The sequence below is a fragment of the Watersipora subatra genome, chromosome 5 (genome assembly GCF_963576615.1).
Source record: "Watersipora subatra chromosome 5, tzWatSuba1.1, whole genome shotgun sequence".
In the NCBI taxonomy this organism is placed as follows: domain Eukaryota; kingdom Metazoa; phylum Bryozoa; class Gymnolaemata; order Cheilostomatida; family Watersiporidae; genus Watersipora; species Watersipora subatra.
In genome coordinates, this window is record NC_088712.1 from 37,032,940 (window position 1) to 37,058,559 (window position 25,620).

At 33.4% G+C, this 25,620-nt stretch overlaps 1 protein-coding gene across 1 annotated transcript; it reads left to right on the top strand.

The window, feature by feature from the left end:
• Window positions 1–6,112: 6,112 nt before the first annotated feature.
• LOC137397332 (uncharacterized) lies at window positions 6,113–6,499 on the top strand. Its single transcript, XM_068083623.1, has one exon. It carries the CDS (start codon window positions 6,113–6,115, stop codon window positions 6,497–6,499), a length of 387 nt encoding a protein of 128 aa, XP_067939724.1.
• The last annotated feature ends 19,121 nt before the right edge of the window (window positions 6,500–25,620 follow it).

Sequence of the window (25,620 nt, forward strand, 5' to 3'; positions counted from 1 at the left end):
TTCGATTTTTGACTGCCATATGACTGATGTAGAAAGTTGAACCTTTCAAGTTCTGGGTTTTATCTGGTAGAGGTTTCTGAGCCTCTTTTCTGACTAACATGTTCTGGATTTGGTTTTTATCAGTTCTGGTGCAGTCACTTCTTCTTTTTGTCACAGTTCTCCCGGTATTTTTTAGGGTGTCGATTACTGATTTTTGGTTGGCGGGAAGCAGTGTAGAATCTAAAGAGTGTGTTGGGGTCAAAATTTTTTTGTCTGGATCATACCTGAGATTCTGGATCATCTTCAAATTTTGCTCTTCTTGAAAATAATAAGTGTATCCTTGTATTGGACATTTTCTACACTTGCGACCACCACATCGTGACTGTACTTTGCTTGCCACATCTTCTGAGTGGTTAAAAAGATCTATTCTTTGGACATCAGTCTTTGTCAAACATGTTTCTGTGCATACTTTACTTATCTTGCAACACGAACTGCTTGGATCATTCTTCTCAATGCTTTTAAACTGCCAGCACTTGATTGTGTTGTGTGTAACTTTTGGATGGGTATGTATTAGGCAAGAAGATGATTTTCGACCTGCTGCACTTCCAGCAGAGAAAGCGTGTGTCTTGGCTGTGGCACCAAATTTGGTGTTCTTCTCTGCATGCTTGGTTGGTTTGGCTGCATCCTTGGCCAAATCTCTGATGCAAAGGTTGTGCAAAGGTTGCATTCTAAAAATCTCATAAACCTTGTAAAGGGTTGGACTTTGTCATTGGTAGAGAGTATTGAAAAACTCTCATCCATTCTTTCTTAATTATAGGGGAAAAATTTTGATTTCTGTACATCAACTTAATTTGGGGTAACAGCTGAAAGCTGGTTAACTTCACCTAACTGACCGTAACATAGTTCAACAGTGTTCGTGAAGCTTACCAGACCTTTAATTTCACCTTCTGTAAGGTGTTTTAGTCTTTTAAGCTCCAAAAATGTACTTTTAACAGCTACACTGGCATCTGAGTAAAGGACTTCAAGGCGTTTCCACATTCTTTCATGTGCGTTGGGTTGATTTGCTAAAATGGCTCTAACATTGGATAGAGCTTTTCCCTTCAGACACTGTTTAAATGCCCAAGCCTTTTCTTTCTCAAAACCTAGTTCATAGTGAGCATATGACAACCAAACAGCCCTACATTCAGCCCACTCATTCCTATTTTCACTAAAACAGGAAGTGGTGTCCTTTTGAAGCGACTGTTGTCTCTCCTCGCCAATGAAAAGTTGCTAGGAATACTTGTACCTATAAACTGGGCATTCTCATCATACGCAGTAGGAATACTTAGATTCAAATGCCTTCCCTGTGATTCTGTGTTGAAGGGTTTGCTGGCTTGATAACTACGATTAGTTGGCCTAAATCCTGCTGCGCCTGAAAACTCTGGTATTGTGGCTAATCCACTACGCACCAATAAAATTTGTGCCCTCATTGACCCACTGCCTTGCCCTTCATCAACACTGTTTTGTCTTACCTGGATTATGACTGGTGCACCTGCACCAGATTGTATTGGCACACCTGTGCCACCCGACACGACTGTCACACCTGCACCAATGGCTGCAGCCGGCACACCTGTGACGTCTGATGCGACCAGTACATCTGTACTAGCCGCCATTGTAGGCACACCTGTGCCGTTTGACATGGTTGGTACACTTGTACCAGTAGTTGAAGTTTGGGTTGAAGTAAAGGGTGGTTCAGTAAAAGTGTTTGATGATAAAGAAGTGAAAAATGTGGAGTTGTCTCCACTAAAAGTGGCGGTAGTGTTAGAAGTAGTGGTAGGTGATGCTATTGTTAGTGAGACTAGTGTAATAGTATGATCTGCAAAACTTTCAGACTGTGACTGACTAGCCTGAGGCGTTACGACCTGCTTTGAACTTGTAAGTAGAAAGTGCATTTGCTTAGATACTACAACCTTGTGCTCTAAGTTTATAATACACCTATTTACATCAGAAATTAGTTCACTATTATTTTCAGCACTGTAAAATGTGTTTAAGCTATGCACACTATCTTGCAGTTTACTAATAAAACCATCTATCTCTACAAAAACAAAAGCAGCCCAAGATTGATTGACATCCTTATTAGCAATACCATCTAGCTGTTCAAGCATAAAACCATTACGTTCTAACAATAAATGAATACCAAGCTTCAAGTTCGCAGCTGACTGAGAATTGATAGACCTCTCATAATCTACTATAGAGTTTACAGCACTGTCATATTCTGTTTGAGCACTTTGCATGAATTCAGATGCAGATTTACCCGCAGTCAATTTGTATGAAGAAAAATTATATCCTACATCATTACTCAGCAGCATATCGTAAAGAGTGTTTGCAGCTGACAATTCTGCAAGCACTTCCGTCAGTTTGTCCAGTAGGCTATCTAGTGCGTCGACTGGTTTATGTTTCTTTATAGCTAGCTTAATTTGAGATGAAATAGGGTTCACCCGAGTGAGAAAGCTGATGCGATGTTCTCTGAGTTTCTGTAGCTGCTTGTCCATGATGTGCTGATTGTCTCTGCCTGGCATGATAATTTTTCACTTTATTGGAAGTTTTGTACGTATCCAGTAAAATCAACGGGTGGTAAGATATATGTTCTGGTTCTTTATTAATCTTAATACATCGTGCTGTCAATCAAATTGGTAGACTTTACAGGTAAATTGAAAGAACAGTTATAACTATAATAAATTCCAAAGCTAGATAAAATAAGTAAATTAGTTTCTACTTACAAAAATTACTGGTCCTTTTAGAGTTCGATCTATTTAAGAAAACTGACCAACAGCTACTGACTTAGGCTTGATACTTTAAAATTGAACAATGTGGGTACGTCGCGCTTTTCTTCATGCTTTAGCATAGCGTTGCTTCACAAGTCTGCTTGAGTTCTGCACACAATGAAGTCCTTATCCAATGAGAATGCTCGCTAGCCTCTAACTTAATAGTGATGCTAGGTGATGAGAGCTCCGTCAATTGTAGATATTAGTTGCGATAAATGTAGTGACGATCATACGCTTTGTAATAGATTACAGTAAACAAATTAACATAGTCCATGTTTGACCTACTAAAAATTCTTCCCAATACATTACCTTCACATTTAATGTATTTATTTGTATTCAATTTATCTATATACATCTATACAAATTATTTCCCCGTATTACAGGGGTTTGAATTGTTTTGGATAAATAAACTTTTTACAACAGGCTGTTCTACATTATAAAAATGGTAAAGTTTTTTCATAGACGTAAAACCTCTGCCAGTCTCACTATTTACTAGAAAGATGGCATATGCAAATCTTTTTAATCAAAAATCACATGTCAACTGTACCGGCTCTGCTAACTGAATTCTGCTAATGCAAAACGGGTAGCTGCTTCGTATTTTTTAATTTTTAATTGTGTTCTCAAAATAAAAAATAACTGTTGAAATATTCAAAGCATCCTAAAGTCTGAAAAATTTGAAAATATAGTCTTTAACAAGTTTATGTTTACAACTAAAAAAGTCACAGAATGAAATAGGATATGTCTTTTTCTGAATGACTGCATAATATTTTGCTGATGTGATTGTCAGCATGATTACAAAACACACTTTTAGGTTTACTGATCATCAGTGTGTTTGGAAACTGAACAGCGACTAGAAAGAATAACAAAAAGCTAATAAGACTTTCATGTTATTAATAGTGCTTTTTCATGCTTTCTGAAAAACTGTTGCTTACTAGTACCCATAGCCTTTTCATAAAAAGCTTTGTCTTCATTCTCAACTTTCAAGACGATTGCAGCTAATAAAGTTTCTGTCAATAAACTGAATGTTCAAACTTTATAAACAAAAACATCTATTCTACAAAACTTACAAAACATTAATTCGTGATTTTTACAACGGAGGAAAGTGATGTGTAGAGACTGGTTGGTTAGCTTTTATTATAGTTATTATTTTAAATTACAAAGTAAACATAGTATATCACTATCTTTAAATATTTTGCAATGGCTTTTAATTTATAGTTTAAACTTCCTGTAATATTATAGATATATAAAAAGGGAAACTTTAAAAAAAAATTATTATGGAGGGGGCAAACAATTGATGGAGTGTATTAAAAAAAATCTTGTCAGATGCTGCATCGCATTCATGAAATAGTGTTTTTTTTCAAATAAACCACCGTCTCTGCCTATAATCGCTTGACGTTCCAATTTTAACTTTTTGCTCTGACTAACACATTGTAGCCGTCTGTTTTGTTTTGTCCTTATAAAATTATGTATTGTACTCTGACCACCTTGAAAATATTTTTGCACTTTTAAATAACTGTGTATAAAAGAGCCAACTTAAAACTAACCCCAATTATTGGACTAACTCATTTAGTTTGTTATATGAATTCTATTGTTTTTATTTTTTCTGTTTTTATTGATTCTACATGCATTATATATCATAAAAGTTTCTTGGTTTGCAGTAACAGTTTATAACAATTTCTAAAACTAACACCTAAATAGAAAAACAATAAACTCATATATCATGATGTAATTTTTTTATCATCTATTCAAACTATTTTGTGTTCAATAGATGATTTTGAGGCATGATGAAGAGTGGTACAATCATGCAGTACAGTTCACAAAAAAACCGCTTCCCACTACAACTGTCATCACAATAAAGCCTGCGGAGAGATCTCACTAAGGCAGAATAGAAAATAGATTCATTTTACTTTTATTTTAATTTTTGTTTGTTTTCTTAAAATTTTAACAAATATTTTTAATTCAAAGACTACTGAAGTGGCAAAATCATAGCTGTGTAGCATTGATAGATTACTGTAATTCTTTTAAATAGTATAATACATTTAAATGAAATATATGTTCTAATTATACAATTTATATGATCACGTATTACAAAAAGTTTATTGAAATTCAAAAGAGAGAATTTTACAAAATTAAAAATCGCAAAATATTAAAAACTTTTTAAACCTAAAATTTTTCATTTTTATATTTGAATTATATATATTTTATATTAGTGTTTTGGAAAATACTCCATAAAAGTCTCAGCTGAAATATTTTCTCACAAAGTAAAAGTAGCTGACCAACACCAAAATAAGAGAGTGCTTTGTTATTGGTTCTTTAATTTTTTTCAATCTTTGGAAGAAGTTTATTGTTTTTGTAAATTACCCTTACATGTATATTCTAAACCTTTCCACAGACATGCACTACTGGTGTACCAAAGCATAATTTTGAAGTAGAGTTGAGGCCAAGGCTTCATTAAAGCAATTGTATAAAATCATCAATGCATTAGACAATGATTATTTTCACCGAATGAATAAAATATTAGACCAATGAGAAAAGAAGGAAGTTCCTTGTTTGTTGACACTTTAGTTCTATTGAAACCTTTTAGAGAATTTTTGTTGTCACTTTCTACATAAGCCTAATAGTTTAAAACTATGCGCAGACATGTACTACTTGTGTACAACTGTACTACAAGTTGTAGTACAGTTGAGGTGAAGACTTCAAATGCTGATCAGTCTGGTTTTTGCAGCCTCAAATTAAGCTTGGTAAACAAGTGTGTAACTACCAGGGTTGAGTAATTCATTTTATTTCAAATAGATCTATTTGCAAATTCAAATACAAATTACTATATTTATTTGATTTGGTATCTGGTTTCGAGAATTTCCAGCATTTGGTATTTTATTTGATCCTAAGATTTCCGAGTATTACTATTTTATTTGATATTTGTTCCTGTGACTTCCTAGTATTTACTATTTGATTTAGCATTCAGTTTGGAGAATCCTCAGTATTTGGGGTTTTATGTTATATTTGGTCCTGAGATTACCCAGTATTACTATTTTATTTGATATTTGGCTCTGTGACTTCCTAGTATTTATTATTTAATTTAGCATTCGGTTTGGAGAATTTTTAGTATTTGGTAATTTATTTGATATTTTTGATCTGAGATAGCCCAGTATTTAGAATTTTATTTGGTATTTGGTTCTGAATTTTTAAATATTTGTTAATTTGTTTGGTAATATTCGGTATAATTGAGATTGTCCAGTATCTGGCATTTGATTTGATATCATAATTTGGTTTATAATTGGCCAATATTTTTTCTGTTTCTGTAAATTATTTGAATATTGAATTATTGAATGAATATTGCTGATGCTGACAATCCCCCTCCACACAAGCAACCACAATTGGAGGGAACTTACACAATGCTTCTCGGCAGGAGTAAAGCAGCCCGGGCTAAAAAAGATCCTGCGCTAACCATGGTCAAAACATACCTAGAGTCAGCGCCTGAAAGTGAAGCTGTTGACCCTATGAAGTACTGGGAGCGATCCAGCTCCAATACTCATCTAGCTACATTCGCCAAAAGTTACTTGGTTGTCCTTGCTAGTTCAGCCCCTGTGGAAAGACTGTTTAGTTCGGCCAGACATTTCCTAAGACCAAAGCGTGTGCGTATGGGGGACGATATGTTTGAGGCACAGCTGCACATCCGCTCAAACTCGTTCTTGCAGAAGTCTGGCAATATTTAATGTTCAAAAATGTATACAGCAGTTTACATTGTAACGTCACCTAATTAGTTCTAATCCTAACTAACTTGCATCAGCATACATAATTACCTTGATATAATAGTGTATTTTATTCTTTAGAACTCGCAATCACAATAAGCCAGTATTTGTTTCAATTTTCTGTCAATAGTATCTTTATTAAATTGAACATACCATGAATAATATAGCACCTTTAAAATTACTGACAATCATAAACGATTTTGTTTCCACATTATATTGATTCAATTTGAATGTAACATAAATACGTAATAAACAATGTATACATTTTTATATGAGCAGAGTTGTTGGATGTGAACGTGATCAGTTATTTTTAAATAATTTGATAATTCAGTCTGCAAATAAATTTAATTTGGTCGTGATATTTTCCAGTATTTAATATTTAGCATAGTTAGCATAATGATGTTGCTATTGAATTGAAATTTCCCATTATTCAATTTGGAGTCGGCTCTAAGATTTTACATCATTTGGTTCTGAAATTTTTCGGTAGCCTACTTTTATTTGATTTGATATTTGGTTTTTAAAATTTCCAGTATTTCGTATTTTATTTGGTATTTGATTCAGAAATTTCACAATATAAGTATTTTATTTGATGTCGAAAAATTGCACTGTTTGGTAATTTATTTGGTATTTTAATATAAAATTTCCCAATATCCCTATTTGATTTGGTGTTTGGTACTGAGATTTCCAAGTATTACTATTTGATTTGGAATTTGGTTTCAAGAATTGCCAGTATTTGGTATTTTGTCTTGGGATTGTCACGTATTACTGTTTGATTTGATATTTGGTTCAAACAATTGCCAGTATTTGGAATTTCACTTGGTAGTTGGTTCTCAAATTTCCCAGTGGTACTATTTGATTTGGTATTTGATTTACAAAATTGTGAGTATTTGATGTTTCATTTGGTATTTGGCTCTGAGGTTTTCAAGTATTTGGTATTTCATTTGGTATTTGGTATTTTATTTGGTATTTGGTTATGATATTTTCCAGTATTTGGTATACTAATTGGTCCGCCAAATTGGCCAATTACCCAACACTGGTAACAACACACTGCTTTAGCAAGTCAGATGATGTTGTTTTAAAGACAATTTAAGTGAGCCCATCAGAATTTCGAGCATAGACTATGCAAAGTTTATTTTTATATGTTCCTCCTTCATCTCCTCATGTGTCTCGACAATCACTTTTCCCTTTTTTTCTGAGAGAAATATTAAAGCCAAAATGATCTGTTTTCTACTTTTTCGAACCTTAAAACTATTCTTCTAGCATTAAATGTCTGGCTAAGCAGAAATTACATCAGTCATTATGTCAACTTTTTCATTTATATTGTACAATTATTTATATCCAGTAATTATGTTTGTGACAATGCTTAAGCATCATACACACATGTAATCAGTTAAACACATATATAATAGTGCAAAGTTTCTATTACTCATTACTATTACCTACTTATAGGTTTTCTTGATGTTTTTGATCACTCGATATATTTAACAGACATGATGGAAGGTAGTACAATTATGTTCGTTACATTTCACAAAACTTCGAAGAAAAAACAGCTAACTGCTACAACTGACAGAAAACTACACCTATATTAATAGGAATCTTAAAAAGACTGACTTTTAAGACGATTTATTAGCTTTATTGTACTGTTAAATTCGGCAGATTTTTCAAAATACATTTTTACTATTCAACAGATCAAATTGAGATCTACATCAAGATTGTTCAGAATTAATATATGCATACTTTTGATATGATAAATTATTGATGTTATAAGCTAATTGCAAGAGTGATGAGTTTGTCTTTACTTGAACTCTTTTGGCATGTTGTTTGCTTTGCTCATTTCTGGGTCATTTGTGTTATTCAGTCTGTTTGGTTAATGTCAAGCCTAGCCAAGTTATGACGAGAAATAGCACCGACTCAGGGCCAGCCAGCTTCTAATGTACACCACAACTATTAAAAGCACTGTTCTATAAACAGAACTTTAGCAGGAAAGCCAGCCAAACATGTCCTTGTGCAATCAGGTTATATAGTCAAAGCAACAGACAACCTATCACAATCACTTTCTTTCGATGATGTCTCAAAGATGTCACAAAGAATCGCTAAAAAGTCAGAACCAACCAACTTGACCAATGTTTGAGATGCTGGCCTAATTTTGGTTCTTGTTCTGAGGGTCATGTTAGAGGAACTGGACACTCTTGTTTTTTGGTCACGGCACTTGAATCGACTCAGTTCATCTCTTTCACAAGTTAGCAAGGTTTGTCCGAGTACAGCAGTTTCTTCTTTGCTCAAAAAATTTTGACTTGAACTATTTTTTTGATTTGTTGTGCATTGGTTCTCTGTCATCAGGGTCAGCGTAAGGAAACTCAGTTCAGTTGAGCAGTCCCAACTGTGGTCAGCACCAAACTGGTATTGATCAGATTTGATTGGCAAAAAGACTTCCAGCTCAAATTTTTGAGCTTGGCGCCTGCCTGATGTTGCAGCTTCAGTAAAATGGCCCTAACGGCGCGAACGAACAACAAGCCAATTTCTGTATTACATGGTGACTGCTCTTTCTTGCTTGTATTAAGGCAAAATATCTAACCTTTTTGCAGTTGAGGGCAGCATTTAGTTTTATCAATGCATTGGGTAGAAAACATCAAGTCACCTTCACAATTCTTTTCTTCTTGATCTTTAAAATAAGGAGTGTACCCCAGGGAAACCTTTAGCCTCAGTTGCTTTGCGGAGGCTTTCAACATTGGCCAAGAAAGCTCAACCTTGTTTTGGATGGTGCTTGTCTGACTGAGAAATAACTGGTATGTTTCAACTGGTTTAATTGTAAAGATTTCGCCAACTTTTAATGTAGACATATGTGTGGCAGCAATTTTCAGCAAACTGATTTTATTGTATCATTTGAGAAGAGCTTTTGATTACCCTTATTCAGATTTCTGTATATATCTATATATATATATATATTTATACATACATGTATATATATACATATATATGTATGTATTTATATATATATATATATATATATATATATATATATATATACATGAAGGTACCCGGTTGCAACTATGAATCGTAGAGATTCATAGGTTCAAGAAATTGGAATTAAAGATTATTTAATAATTCGGTAATAATACAATAATACTAACTAATAAAACCAAATAAAACTCCGGAACATGTTGAATTATTAATAACAACTCTTGCATAGAAGTATGTCTGTATAAAGCTTCATTGAGCATGACCTGCTACTACTTACTTCTCTGCATTCTTTGCTATTAATTCTCCTGCGACCTCCTTGTTGCTAGTCGTGGTAATATGAGAACTGTAGATCATCTTAGACTACTAGTAAGTAGTAAGTTAGTAACTTTTCATGTCGTTTATTTTTGTTATATGAGAGCTGTGGCTCAATTTACACTATGTAGGACTACTAGTAAGCCGGTCAGTGCTATCTGACCTTTAAAAATGTTATGTACAAATTAGACATAGATGTCAAACTAAATCCGTAAGCCACTCCATTTATTAAAACTGATATACTCTGCAGTCGATTTCGATAAGGCTATGTTATGCCAGGGTATAAAATGTATATTTTCAAATGACAGACTACTAACTTGGAATTTTGCCAGTCTGTTGGTGGTAAGTAGCTAAAAACCAAGTGTTTGTGAATTCCTTATGTTTACAATGACTCACTACTAAGGTTCCATAACCATTGATTACAAATAACCTGGCATAGGAATCAAGTAATGTTTAACTCAGCGGGTGCTAACCTCACCTTAAAAAAACTATGAGCTGTATAAACTCTTCGAATCTAATGATTGACCTATCATAACAGCATTTGACATAAAATGTCTAAAATCTGGCAATATATTTTTCTTACAATCAAATATAATTTTATAAAATAAAAATTTTTAAAATTCTGGAACACTATTAATAGCTACGTGTTAAAGAAAATGTATAGATATGAGTGACTCTTATCTAAGATATTCTCTCTTTATTCTCTCTTTAAAGTAATTAGTCTATTTAGGTGTCATGTTTTAACACCAATGAATAGTCATACATAGGTAGGTATACATGAAACCAAATACAAAACTCAAAACAAAAACCATAAAACTGCTCTCAAAAAAGTTAACAATAAGCGCAAATAAACTGAGAAAAGACATAAGGCAACTTAAATATTTGATTGTAGAGTGGCTGCATTGATTAGGCAATATTTGATAGCTACATGTAGTTGGGTTATTATACAATCAGCAGTCTATTTTAAGAGTGTGTAAACAAGTTTTATAAAAAGGAATCTTTCATAAGGTATTTCTCCAAGGACCCCTCTCATACCCTCTGAAAGCCGACCTGTTTAATAGTATTGATCAATCGTTCTTGGTGCTCTCTAGTATTACACATTGATGGAAGTGTCCAAAGTTCCGTGTCAACTGTTCTATGATGCTAATATATTTCATCAATTACAGTTGTAGACAGGCTACCAGATAACCTGTTACGCATTGTGGCACCTTCTTATAATAGCAAACCAGTGAGCTTGCTTTTATAGATTCTATTGTAGACTTGTGAATACATGTATGCCAAAAAAGAGCTACAAATAGGAGTGCCTACACCTATACCATTTAATGATTAATTGCAATTCATGTTTACATTTACAAAAAAAAATTTAAAAAAGCGGTGGCAACAATACACAAAATGTTTTCGCTGAGTTTGCTATGTCATGGTAGCTTTACACTATCAAACTCTTAGTACAAAAAACAAAATTTTACAATAGACTTTCCGCTTTAGTATTTTACCTGTGTTATAGACACATTGAAAAAATACAAATGAAAAAAGTAAAACACAAAATCTATTGTACAATCTCATATTCTGTACTCAGAGTTGATAGTGTATAGCTACCATGAGCTAGCAGATTCTGCTCAAACTTTTATATTAACAACGTGGTTGTTTCATCGCAAGAAGCCAAATCTTACTGGCAATGGAAGTCATCTGTCTTGCCTATTATACATGTACCCGGATAAATTACAATTATTGAGTTCCGACATCACTTCTACCAATTGAAACATAGCTAATATTTTAAATATCAACAAATATAAGCTTTTAAAAACAATTTTTTTCCATTATTACCTCAACTAATTATCTTAACAATATGCTAAACTGTCTGTAATAAAATTTGTATACTTAGCTATGTGCACACAATACAATAAAAAGTACGTGAAAAGCAGAATGAAAAATGATTTTACCTTTTTCAACAGCTTGTAGGTTGTTTTAAAGTTTGTTTAGGCCATGTTCAGGTAAATAATTAGGTTAAAATCGTTTTTCAAGCAAAGTCATTTTTCAGAATCTGCAAGTTTCAGTTCATTTTCAGCAACAATTTTATTGCAACTAGCCTATTGGTACATACATATTTACACACATTTATAAATGCTGTTGTTTCAGCAAGCCCTTTGATGACATATAGAATAACAAAAAAATAATATATTTTATAAAGACCTTCTAAATAATAGCAAAAAACGAAAGATTAACAAATAGAAAACCTTTTATTTCATCAGTTGAGATTTTTAAAGATGTAAAAATATATCAAAAGTTGTTTAGTAAAAATTGTGAACCTTTTTTCATACCAAAACCGTGCAATTCATTAGCACATGATTAGCAGATTTATTAAAACAAGCAAGCATAAAATTGTGAAATGCAAATTTTGTTTGATGTCTACTACATGTATGTGAAAAACAAACTCAGTTGTCAAACAGAAACCTATAACAAAAGTTTTATAAGTTCTGTGTGGTTAGTCCTACAACTGCCCACACCTAATCTCATATCATCGCCTCATACTCATTATCCAACTTTATATTTTTCATTTTATTATCATGATCCCAATCGCTGGAATTGGATAACTTGCAAGACAAAATCAAAAAGCTTATCTAGCCTTCGATTTATAGCAAATGACATCAACTAGTAAAATTGGAATTTAAATTTCTAATGATATGAGAAGTGAAACAGACAAATTAATTATTATAATAGAACTCTTAGAGTCTTCATGAGGAGCAATTTGAGAGAAACTGTTTATTGGTTTTTAGATACTGAAATTGAAGTAGTTACTCAAGGGGGTCAGTGGCCACCTTTAATATACTAATCATACTTCAATAATTACTATAATTAGTAAATTCCTTATTTGCATAATAGAATTATAGAGTAAGGTAAGTGTTTGTGATAAATATAAGTAACAAAAGGTAAGTTCACACTATACATGTACACGTACACTTAAGGTAAGGGTATGTTATAAATAGATGGACACGACACTGAGATTATGTGTATGGTATAAATATATGCACACTATACTGAAAGTATGTGTAAGTTATAACAGATTTATACTGAAGGCAATTGTCTGCTTGAGTTTATTATTATAGCTTATTAATCATATACACCTGTTGAAAACTGTGGAGACAAGCTGCTGGTTTCTCCAAATTTTTCTTAAGCCACTGAAATACAACACGGTAAATGCTTGAAAGATATTGATTAAGTACTAATTGGCAGCATTTCTAAATTCCTTCTTTTAATCTCGCAAGTTTACAAAAACAGTTGTGTGTTTCATTTTTTAATTTGTTAGGTAATGCAATGCTACTTACACTTGTCAACTAGCTTTATTGGGTTTTTATTAAAAACTTTGTTTCTGAGATTTATAGTAGCCTGAAAAACTAAAAAAAATTATGCATATCACTTTGCAAAACACGCCACAGAATTTTAAAACTAAAATTCATATTTATAACACAGTTGTTCATTGCGAGTTTAGTCAACAGCTAACAGTTATATATTCAATCAAGCCTCAACTTAACTTGAGTTCGAATATGCAAATCCAATGAATGTAAAATGGTTCAATTCACGCCATAAAATGCAACCAAAATTAAAATCTTACCTAATTTAAAAAAAACAGTTAAAGACAACAACAGTGTTTCTGCAAAATATCTGTAAAAAATTGCAAAAGTGTGAGATAGAGCTACTGAATTTTCCATTGTTCGCTAATTTCCTTTTATCTAGAACTTCAGATGATATGATAGTGTTCCATTGTTCTACACCGGAATTTAGCACAACAGTTATACAAAAACTGAGTAAACAGCCATAACACACCTTAATATGCACTGCTCTGTCATTACTCTACATTACAGGTATAAACAAAAAACACCTACTTACTAGCAATAGTGCATCTTGCAAACGCATACCCAAATCTGCACATTTCAGGCGCATTGCATTGACAAAAACGAGACAGTAGAGTACTTTTAGTTCCCACTCAAGTTAGAAATGTCTAGCATTGCAAATTCACTTAAATGATATCTGACTTTAGCAGCCAGGTTTATTATGACCTTTACTTCTACGGCTGATGCATTTCCTAGAGTGTACCAGAGTAGTCTGTACAGTCGCATCATCATTGTGAAGCCCATCATCAGCTGTGTTAGCCTAAGAACAAGCTCATTTAAATGATACATTGTCAAGGAATGTTGCAATGCAAAGTTAATCTGGTCAAGTGGCAGCAACTTTCTTTAGCTTGCAGTATAATCAATTATTAGGTAAGGCTCAAAATTTTATATTAAGGACTCCTTAAGAAAGTGTTCCTAATTATGACGACTACTAAAAGTTATATCCTCATGTCTTTCACGCCTTAAGGATAGCCTATGTCCTCACTAGTCATTCTACTACATTAAATGATCTAGAAGTATAACACTAAATAAAGTATAAATTTCTCTATTAAGGTGATACGCAGGAGATATAGAGAAGCATTGCTCAACTGGTAGAATATGTCAAAGACTACACTAGACATCTGCATTCATTTACCTAAACAATGTGCAAATGAACAAGTGTAGATGCCGACCTTTTGAAAGCCATCGGAGCTGATGTATTTGACTTGTTCACGTGCCGAGAAGTGATAAGGTATTGAGTACGTTGTTAGCTGGAGCTCTCCAATCAATCTCTGTTTATTAACCCCTGGATATAGGGAATACAGCGTACAAATCCTTACCGAGAATCGCAGGAGGAAATTGATTCATCATGTGCCTATCGAACTGCAAAAATGGTCCTTACATCCAAAAAAACCTGGTTGACCATGCAACTGTCAGCAGTATGATCTTCTCGTGTAGTAGATCAACTCCATGGCTCTTTTTTGTAAACTAAATGTATCTATGTGATTTCCAATATCGTTTTATTGTTCATACATTTTGTTTCTACCTGCTGAGAACCTGCTGGTTTCATCTGAGGACGAGCTTTGTGAAATTTAAAATTTTAATACAGTGTATGTGACATAAACCGCAAAGTTTAAAGTAGTTGATGTGCTTTGAATTATAGTGACTAAATGTATGTTTTGCCTAGTTTTATCATAATGTTTCTACCTTTGAGAAACAGTAGGATAAAACCACTGGTTGAGATTGAAAAACTGCTTTCTGATTGTATATAATTTTGAGAGTGCTGAATTAGCTCAACTGCTTGAGTACAATTTATAATCTTCTTCTTCTACTCATCTGCTCAATTTTCTAGATAATCACATGACCAAATCTTTTTGAATCTATTATTAATTGCCTCTCTAAATTTGGGTAATTTATGCATCCTAAACTGAGGTCAATAAGAAGTAAAGTCTTGGGAACCAAATTTCACTTCTGACAGATTATAATATTGAACATATTGTGAACTTGGTTGCTAAGCTTCATCGAGCACAGCCTGCTACTACTCATGTGTCTGCATTTTTTGCTATTAACTCTTTTGAGATCTACCTGTTGTTTATAATGGTGACATGAGAACTGTAGCTCATCTTACACTACTAGTATGTATGTGGTAACATAGTACTCGTTGTTAATTATGATCATCCGAGAGCTGTATCTCACTTTACATTGGCTAGGTTTAATATCAATCTGATCAATACTACCTGACCCTTACAAATGTTTGTATAAAATAGGCGTAGATGTCAGACTAAGTCCATAACCCATTCCATTTATTAAATCTCTGCAGTCGATATTGATAAGGCTATGATTTGCCAGGGTAAAGAGTGTATATTTTCAAATGGTAGACTACTAACTTGGCATATTGCCAGTCTGTTGGTGGAAAGTAGCTAAAAACAAGTGTTGGGGAATTCCTTATGTTTACAATGACTCACTACTAAGGTTCCATAACCATTGATTACAAATAGCTTGGCATATTGATCAAGTAATGTTTAACTCAGCGGGTGCTAACCTCACCTTAAAAAAACTATGAACTGTATGAACTCTTCAAATCTATCGATTGACTTATCATAACAGTATTTGACATAAAATCTTTAAAATCTAACAATATATTTTCTTTACAATCAAATTTAATTTTATAACAACATAATTTTAAAAACTCTGAAACACCAGTAATAGTTATGTGTTAAATTCTTTTTTAGATATTAATGACTCTTATCTAAGAGATTCTATCTTCATATTAAAGTAGTTAGTCTATTTATGTGTCATGTCTTAACACTAATAGATAGTCATACATGAGTAGGTCTACGTGAAAATAAATACAAAACTCAAAACAAAAACCACAAAACTGCTCCCAAAAAAGTTATCAGGAAGCGCAAATGAACTGAGAAAAGACATACGGCAACTTTAAGATTTGATTGTAGAGTGGCTGCATTGATTAGGCGCTATTTGATAGCTAGTTTGGTTATTACAATCAACTGTCTGTTTTAGGGCTGAGTAAACAAGCTTTAAAGAAAGGTCCAAAGTTCCGTGTCAACTGTTCTATGACGCTAATATATTTTATCAAATAGACAGGCCATCAGATAACTTGTTATGCCGTGTGGCACTTTGTCATACTAGCAAATCAACGAGCTTGCTTTTATAGATTCTATTGTAGACTTGTGAATACATGTATGACAAAAAAAGAGCTACAAATAGGAGTGCCTACACCTATAACATTTAATGAGTAATTGAAATTCATGTCTACATATACAAAAAAAAGATTTAAAAAATTAGTGAGAACAATAAACAAAATATTTTTGCTGAGTTTGCTATGTCATGGTAGCTTTACACTATCAAACTCCTAGTACAGAAAACAAAATTGTACAATAGACCTTCTGTTTTAGTTTTGAATTTATTCACTTTTTCCTACAATACAGGTTAAAGTCTCAGAAAAGGTTAAAGCTTAAAATTTTACCAAATTTAGAATTTTCTGTTTGTAACAATAAGATCTAAGCAGTTACCATTCCATTTATGACTAATAGAATAAGAGTAGAAGAAAAACTCATCATACAACTATTACTTGGATAAACATTAGCGGATATGGCAGCACTTGCCAAAGAAGCTTCGCTCTCACTCTCCAAGTTTGTTAGTTGAATAATACATAGAATTAACCTAGCATTCAACTTGAAAAAATTGTTAGATAAAATCCAACTATATTAAATTTTATGTTTTCATAGTTTAGTATAGATCAAAACTTTTTTTAGAAATATTTTAACAAAGTTTATATCTAAATGGTGAACCATTACACCCACTGTCTGTCAGATAATTGCTAACAATTTTAAACTAAGTTCAAATGTAAAATTTTAATCTTTTTTTGTTTTCTGATTAAACTAAACCATGCAAAATAACTCACAAAAGTTTAAAAGGAGAAAGGGCTTTTAAAATAATGGGCAACAAAAAGTTCAGATAGATTTTCATAGTTTTTTATGGCTTCTGTAAAAAGAGATATGCAAGCAAATTTCAGGATTCTCATAGACGAGTCTCCCATGTTTATTCAAGCAGCTCATGCGATGTAAAGCTTAGTGTTATTTAAAATTTGAAGTAGTAAAGAAACTTCCTTTTCATAGTAAAGGAAAAACATGACAGTTAGGGGTGCAACTTCACACACATAAAAATGCAAAGTAAACTACACATAATAGGTCATAATCTTAAACAAGGCAATCACACTACTAATATTTCTCAACCATGCTACCAATTTCTAAGGTTATTACAGTTACTGCAAAACCTCTTTGGGAGGCCACCTTTTTTAAATGTTGCTTTTAATAGAGTGTCACTATAATTGAAAGAGGGTTCAAAATACAGTGCCACCCTTTATCGAACCCCATCTCTGTTTGCCCTTCTCTTTGAAATTCATTGATCTTTGAAATTTTCTAATAGAAAGATATCTATAAATCTCAGTACAAAAAGGCCCATAAAAGACACTATTTATCCCTCAATTACATCAATTAAATTAATTATTTTGTTGTTGCTGTAGTAGCTGCCATGAATTTGGTGACTATTTACATTAAAAATCCATCATAGCAAACTACACTCTATTTCGAAGTCAGTCTGATCTAAATTTGATTCAATGTTTCCAGATTTTTTATAAAGTGGTTTACAATCTTGCCTGAAAACTTTTAAGCATTTGAATGCATGGTGAGACCACCGCACAGATGTACATATGATGTTCCTGAAGGGTGAGACCACCACTAAAGAACACCAAACAACATAACAGCAGCCAGTTTTATGAAATATTCACATTTTAAAACATTGAAAGTGTGAGTAAAACTCATAAATGTTACACCCATTTTCTAACTCAAAGTCTGTGTTTTTTTCGGAAACTTTGAAATTGACAACATCAAAATCACCGTTAAAAGTATTCCATCAATAACTTGTAGTTAAAGTGACTCCTTGTTTAACTCAGTTTGATATTTGATGTGCATAATAAACTCTTTAGCAAAGGTTTGAGGATATTGCCAATTATAGGCATTACTAGCATCTTTTTACTCTTAAATAGGTTAAATTTCTCTTTCCGATATTCTGACGTATTAGTTGAAGAATACATTTCTACCCGCAATTTTAACATCTCTTTTAATTAAATGATCCTAGATAAAAGGCTACTTTATACTTGTCAAAAGCCTAAGTCTTTCTCTCTTCCTCTGACACTTCAGACAAAATAAACTGAGACAATTGGTAAAGTCAGTAGTAACAACACAATAAATATCAATGTAACCAACACAACCATCTGTACTCTGTCAGAAATGTTTATCTCAGAAGATAAGGAAACTTTTCGGCTTACCCCACTCGTGATAGGACTTGGCATTGGCTGAGTTAAGTCAACGCTTCAAGACCTTTGGTCTGACATTAGTTGTTGAGATATAAAATACTCTAAATTATACAATTTTAATATCTTGCTAAATCTTTATTTTGTGTTTTTTTTGTCATATGAGTTGCTCCATTGCACTGTTGCTGGCACGCTCCTAGGGTATGTTCGACACCAGCAAGGGAGCTGTAGCACAGACCTTCAAAGTAAAGCATTCTAATAGAGGAGGAGACTCGGCCTATTCGCCAGCCTCTATGTTGGCTGTACTCAGAAAAAAGACAAAGGCTGAGCAAGAAGTTCAGAACCTTCTGAGCAATGAACTCATTAAGCCGGCTTGGGGGTACTGAGCTTCTCGGGTGATGCTGGTTAAAAAACCGGCTAGTAGCGGATCGGCATTGACTGCGAATGATTTAATACCATAAGCAATCAGTATGCTTCACCTTTTATAAAAACATTGACAGCCTTGATGTCTTGCGTGGCAGAGAGTACTTTAGCATACATGACCTGGCCAGTAGCTACTGGCAAGTTTTCTTGGACATTGATGGACAGGAGAAATCGGTGTTTGCTAGTGGCTCAGGCCTTTGGAAGTAAAAGGTCATGCCCCTTGGGCTTACCTCTTTCAAGCCCTATTCTAAAGGTTAAAAAGCGCCTGCTACACAGGATACATTGGTAGACATGGTTGCTCTACCTGGTTGACATCATTGTCTTCACTCCTGACTTTGACACTCACCTGCAACAAATGGGAGAAGTGTTCCAGCATCTAAAAAAATGGCCACGAAGCTGAGACCCTGTAGGAATAACCTACTCCAGTCACATGTGCATTAGGCCATGTGGTTAACACCAAAAATGTATCAACTGACCAAGAAGAAAACGCTGGCATTGTGAGCCTGAATTTATGGTGATGCCTCTTAGGGAGCTAAAAATCTCTTGAGTACAGTGAGGTATTTTTTAAAAAAGTGAGCTAAATTTTTTAAAAAAAATTTTAAAAAGCGGTGGCAACAATACACAAAATGTTTTTGCTGAGTTTGCTATGTCATGGTAGCTTTACACTATCAAACTCTTAGTACAAAAAAACAAAATTTTACAATAGACTTTCCGCTTTAGTATTTTACCTGTGTGAAGAAAACGCTGGCATTGTGAGTCTGAATTTATGGTGATGCCTCTTAGGGAGCTAAAAATCTCTTGAGTACAGTGAGCTATTACCAGCAGTGTATCTCAGGCTTAGCTACCACAGCACAGCTTCTGTAGACCTACACCAACAATGAGAGTAGTTTGAAAGACAGCTAATTATGTGTAGTAGAATGCAATAAAATACAGCTGGGCAATTCCCTGTAAACATTACTGCTGACATGAGGTCACAAAGAGTAAGACAAGTTGTGTACCGGGGTATGGTGCACTAGGCACCAAGAAAGACTTCAAATATGTTGGTGCTTCACCGAAAGCTGTGTTTGCTTGACCGGCTTGAGTTCAGCCAATCAACTATGCAGGCCCGGTCCTTACATTAGAATGCAGTGAAGATGCTAAAGAGAATGGCGGAGGTAAATGCAGCCGTCAGAGAAAAACGGATGGCCATCCCGACCATTTGGAGATGCGTATAGGCAAGGGCACTTGCATAGCCGACTCCCAGGTTGATAACAATACTGAGTCAAGTTTCGACTCACCAGAAAAGTAATCAGGGACTTGGCCTAGTCTCGGCTAAAGCCTCAATGGTTTTTAAAGTCATCATTGAGATCTTGGTTTATTAAGTTATAGGAGCTAATGCCAACCAAGTACCAAAAGAGAACCATGCACTGATGAGGCGGAGCAAGCAGGAGTTGCAATTATTGTATATGGGGGCCAAAAGAGACGTGGGATTAGAGATTGCTGGCAGTCTGTTGCATGTTGATATGTCGTGTGAGCATGAACTGGAACACATGTATTTACATATACTGTTAAAATGTATATTTGTCTTTTTATGTTGCACTCAGCAGTTTTGATTCTTGCGGAGATGTAAAAAATAACTGACAGTTTTCTTTATACACTGATAAATCCATAGTTAAAATTATACAGCAATTGCGATCGATTAACACAGATAATAGATGGGATGATAACAACCTATACGCGCAAAATGAGAACTTAAAGTAAGATAATAGATTGTGACAGGTGACAGATTGTCAGGCTACTAAACTAAATGTCACAAGTGTGAAGCCTGTACAAATAATTATTTTATAAAGCATTTAATCGACAGCCTATATTATTTCTTCATCCCAAAATGTACAAACAAGATTACAAAACGATTATTTTTTTATACACGTATTATATATAAATCATTAAAAATGTTGTTACCAGACATCCTTTGTTGCCCTAGTCTACAGGTTTTGAATTATTTCAAAACTTATTTTAAACTATAAAGGTTTTATTATTTACGCAAATTAAAATCAAAATATATTAGGCAAAAACAAACAAAAATGTTAAAATTGATGTGTAGGCTAAGCAAAAATATGTAAAAAGTGTAAAAGCTGCTTAGTAAAAGGTTTGAACTAGTTTAAAAACTAAAATTAAAATTTTTACACCGGTATTACCGCTTCATTTATTTAAAATTTGAAATTAAATTAGTTTTTAATAAATAAAATGGGAAAGGTGAGTTCAGTAAGTACATGTAAATTAAAGCTGATAAAAAACTATCTACTCTTTGTTATAGTTTCTTATTGTCTTACATGGGACCACACTTAGTCACACATCAAGACCTCACACTCATGTTCCAATTTTTCGTTTTTCATGTTATCATCAGGATCTCCAATTGCTTGTATTGGGTAACCTGCAAGATAATACTAAAATTTTTTGGCAAACCTTAAAATTAAGAGAAATGACATCAGCTGGTAAAGATAACATTTACACTACTTATAAAATAAGCAGTGACACAGACAGGCTTATTATTGAAATAAAATTCACTGAGTATTATTATGAGAGGGCTTCGAGAGAAAATTTGCATCAGTTTTTTTCAATCAGGAATTGGGAAATAATCACTCATGAGCGTCTAATCACAACACTGAATATTAAGTGCCAATCAAGTATGTATAAGCTAAATAAATACATATGTTTACATGCATGACAAGCAACGAACCACATTGAAAGCATGCAGAGAGTGTGTGTATCCTATTCGGCTAAACGATCAAATCAATTCCGTTTATACTTTTACTTTCGTTTTAGGCTCAGCACCTTTTTCTTTGTTCTATGCTCGGTTTCTCTTTCATGGTTTTCTCGATCCGTTGGTTTTCTCTTGGTAGCCTGGGTGCTTCAATGGTGGCTGAGCATTCTTCAGTGTATTGCATGCTTGGCCCTACGACCATGGTGACCAAGAACCCTATCACTATGGCTCTGGTCCAAGCACTCTGCCGTAACACTGGTAACAATTTCATTAGGTTCTTGCATAGGTATACATAGGTTTCTATAGGCTTACATATATATATATATAGATATATATATATATATATATATATACATATATATATATATATATTATATATAAATCTAAAAATATTATGTCTATTGTTTTTCTATTCATGAGTTAGTTTTAGAAATTGTTATAAACTATTGTTGTAAACAAAAAATCTTTTATAACATACAATTCATATAAAAATAATAAAAACAGAAACAATAGAAACAATAGCATTCATATAAAACCCACTAAATGAGTTAGTCTAATAATTGATGTTGGTTTTACTCTTGCTTTTTTATACACAGTTATTTAAAAATACAAAAATCTGTTAATGTGGTCAGAGTACAAAACAGACATTTATAAAAGCAAAACAAGACAGACCGCTACAATAAGTTGGTTAGAGCAAAAAGCTAAAATGGGAACGTCAAACGAAAGTAGGCAAAGACAGTGGGTTATGAAAAATCACTATTTCATGAATACGATGCAGCAGCATCTGACAAGATTTTTTCCGATAGATTCTATCAACTTTTTGCCTACTCAATAATGATACTTTACAAAGTTTCCTTTCCTTATATCTACAATATTACTGAAAGTTAAAACAGTACATTAAAAACCAATGCAAAAGACTTAAATATAGTAATATACAATGTTTACTTTGTAGTTTAATGGTACTATGATAAAATCTAGCAAACCAGTCACTCCACATCACTCACCTCCGGTGGTCATGAATTAATGTTTCGTAAGAAGTTTTGTGGAATGGATGCTTTTTTGTTTATAAAGTTTGAACATTCAGTTTATTGAAAAAAACTTTATAAGCTGCATTCATCTTGACAGTTGAGAATGAAAACAAAGCTTTGTATAAAAATGCTTTGGATACCATTAAGCAACAAGCTTTCAGAAAGCATGAAAAATCTCTACTATTAACATGAAAGTGCTATTAGCCTTTTGCTATTCTCTCTAGTCCCTTTTCAGTTGCCAAACACACCGATGATCAGTAAACCTTAAAGTGTGTTTATAATCATGCTGAAAATTGCGTAAGCAAAATATTAGGCAGTCATTCAAAAAAAAATGTCTTAAATCATTCTGTTACTTTTTGGGTTGTAAACATGAACTTGCTTAAAACTATATTTTTAAATATTTTCAGAATTTTGAATGTTTAAAATATTTCAAAAAAAACTTTTTATTTTGAGAACACAATTGAAATTTAGAAAATACAAAACAGCTACCCGTTTCGCTTCAGTAGAAATCATTTTGCAGGGCCGGAGCAATTAATATGTGATTTTTGAATAAGAAGATTTGCATATGCCATTTTTGTATGGAAAAGGTGAGACTGGCAGAGGTTTTACGCCCATGAAAAAACTACCATTTTGATATTGTAAAGCAGCCTGTTGTAAAGATTTTACTTATCCAAAACAATTCAAACCTCTTTAATAAGGGAAATAATTTGTGTAGATGTAAATAGAAAAATTGATTACAAATAAATACATTTAATGTGAGTGTATAATTAATTGACTTTGTAAAGCGTTTTTTTTGCCTCTTCAGAATTGTCAAGCTCCATTTATAGCCTCTGAAAAATGATAACTCACATTTTTTTTGTCTCTTGACATAGTCATCCTTTAGTCGTTTTGTCAGGCAACCGAGCGTGTACCGTTTCCAGCTCTGGTCTCAACTACCAACATCTCACATCTATCACCAATTCCCCTAATAAAAGCTTGTTGGTTGCGGGCTGACTGAGACAACTGAGCTTACTGTGGTTGACATCCTTTAAATTTGGGCGCCTACAGTGGCTAGGCTGGAGGCTGTTGGTTCCTTTTTTGTTGGTTAATTCACCCATGTCCTCCATGAATGGCCATGTAAAACTTTTTTTTCAGATCCTACAAGATCTGATCAAAAAATGGGGACGAATGTGCAACAATATTGAGGCCCTGAAAAACTGTTAACTTTTGAGAAATGGAACCAATTGACATTCTCCCCATGTTAGACTGTGACTCCCTATCGACCAATGTGAGGCAACTTTTTGTGCAAGATAGCTTGACCTTTTGAAACCTGCTGCCGCATGCGGGAGTACATAAAGGTGGTGAATTTCAAATAGATATGTTCTTAGATTCTTTTGACACTGATAATTTAGGCACAGTAGGAACACATATTGGCGAGTTCTTCAGTGCAGCAGCTACCTTTTTCCACATAGCTTTGAAAAAGAAACACTATGTTCTCACATGTTCTCATCACTTCTTAGCAAATGATTTGTCTACTTTTGTGAAATGGGGTAAGGATTACTTGATGACAGCCTGCAGCCCAGTAGGGCTTGCTTTCTCGGTTGGGTCTTTTTTCTGGTCTGAAAGTCTTGAGCCGTGGTAGAGTGCTTTGTTTTTTTTTCTCCTTTTTCAGCCGGTCATGGATTTATGAGTTTTAAGTGCCACTGTTTTATTCAAACTTGAATGGCTATTGGTCCTGGTTTTTGTGATTAAAAATTATGCAGCAGTCAGTCTGGGCTGACTCAAAAGAATAATAATCGGGATAGTAATACTAATCAGGAGTTGTTTTCTTTTAGAAGCAGAAAAACTCACCAAGTTAGCAATGCCTGGCATTTCTCATCATTTGTCTCATCTGTATCATTATAATGTTACATTTTTTTGCGGGGCAGAGCTGTTAAATACACTAAAAGTGCTATATAGGTGACCATAGTTACCAAACTTAACACAATGTTTTATTACTAATTCTAATATTTACAGCTGGTTAAAAACAATTTTCATGCTTTTTACCACGGGGGGTTTGTATTCCAGTAGATAATTACTATGAGCTTTTATACTATTTTTATGCAGTATTTTTGTATTAAGATGTCGACACTAAAACATTTTAAAATAACATAGTTGTAGATATTTATCAAATAAACTTGCATTTTAATTGCAGCAAAACATGCTTTATTTAACAATTATTTGCTAATTATTACACATGTGCATCTAAACACCTTTACAGTTGTTTCAATTTCCCTCCTAATTCAGTAAACAGACATTTTTGTGACATGAAATTTATAAGTGACAGATGTTTAAAAAAGATGAAACCAAATGTGGTTAATTTATATCTCCTGTAATTATTTGAATGGCACAAAACATTTTGTATGCGATTTAAAGTTTAAAAGTTTGAATAGTAAATATTGTCATATAAAAATAAGACCCAAAAATAGTCATAAAAATAAGACCCAAAAATAGTCATAAAAATAAGACCCAAAAATATAAATACCTGATCTATTTCTATTGCTCAACACCAGGCATTCATTTAGTGTGTGCAGTCATGCAGTTTTATGAGGTCTCTTGTCAATCATCCTAGTATCAGCCTGATGATTGACCAGACAGGTGTTTATATATAGCGTTTAGCTTAATTTTGCATGGGAGCTTTGCTCATATTCCCCCTTTGATTTTTCACAAATATCAGTCTCATTTTGTCATCAAATCATCAAGAATAGTAAAAAACTACTAATAGCTACTTCTTCTTTCTGCCATCCTTCACTTCAAACTTTTTGAGTGAGCACTGTTTCAAAAGCAAATATTTTTGAAGACAGCAAATAACTACAACTAAAAAATATCACACAGCATTTAGACTATTTTAGTAATTAGAATAACAGAAAATCACTACTATTAATGACTTCTCTTGT

What these genes read in the sequence shown, in the direction of transcription:
- LOC137397332 (XM_068083623.1), top strand. Translation starts at nt 6,113, where the DNA reads ATGAATATTGCTGATGCTGACAATCCCCCTCCACACAAGCAACCACAA.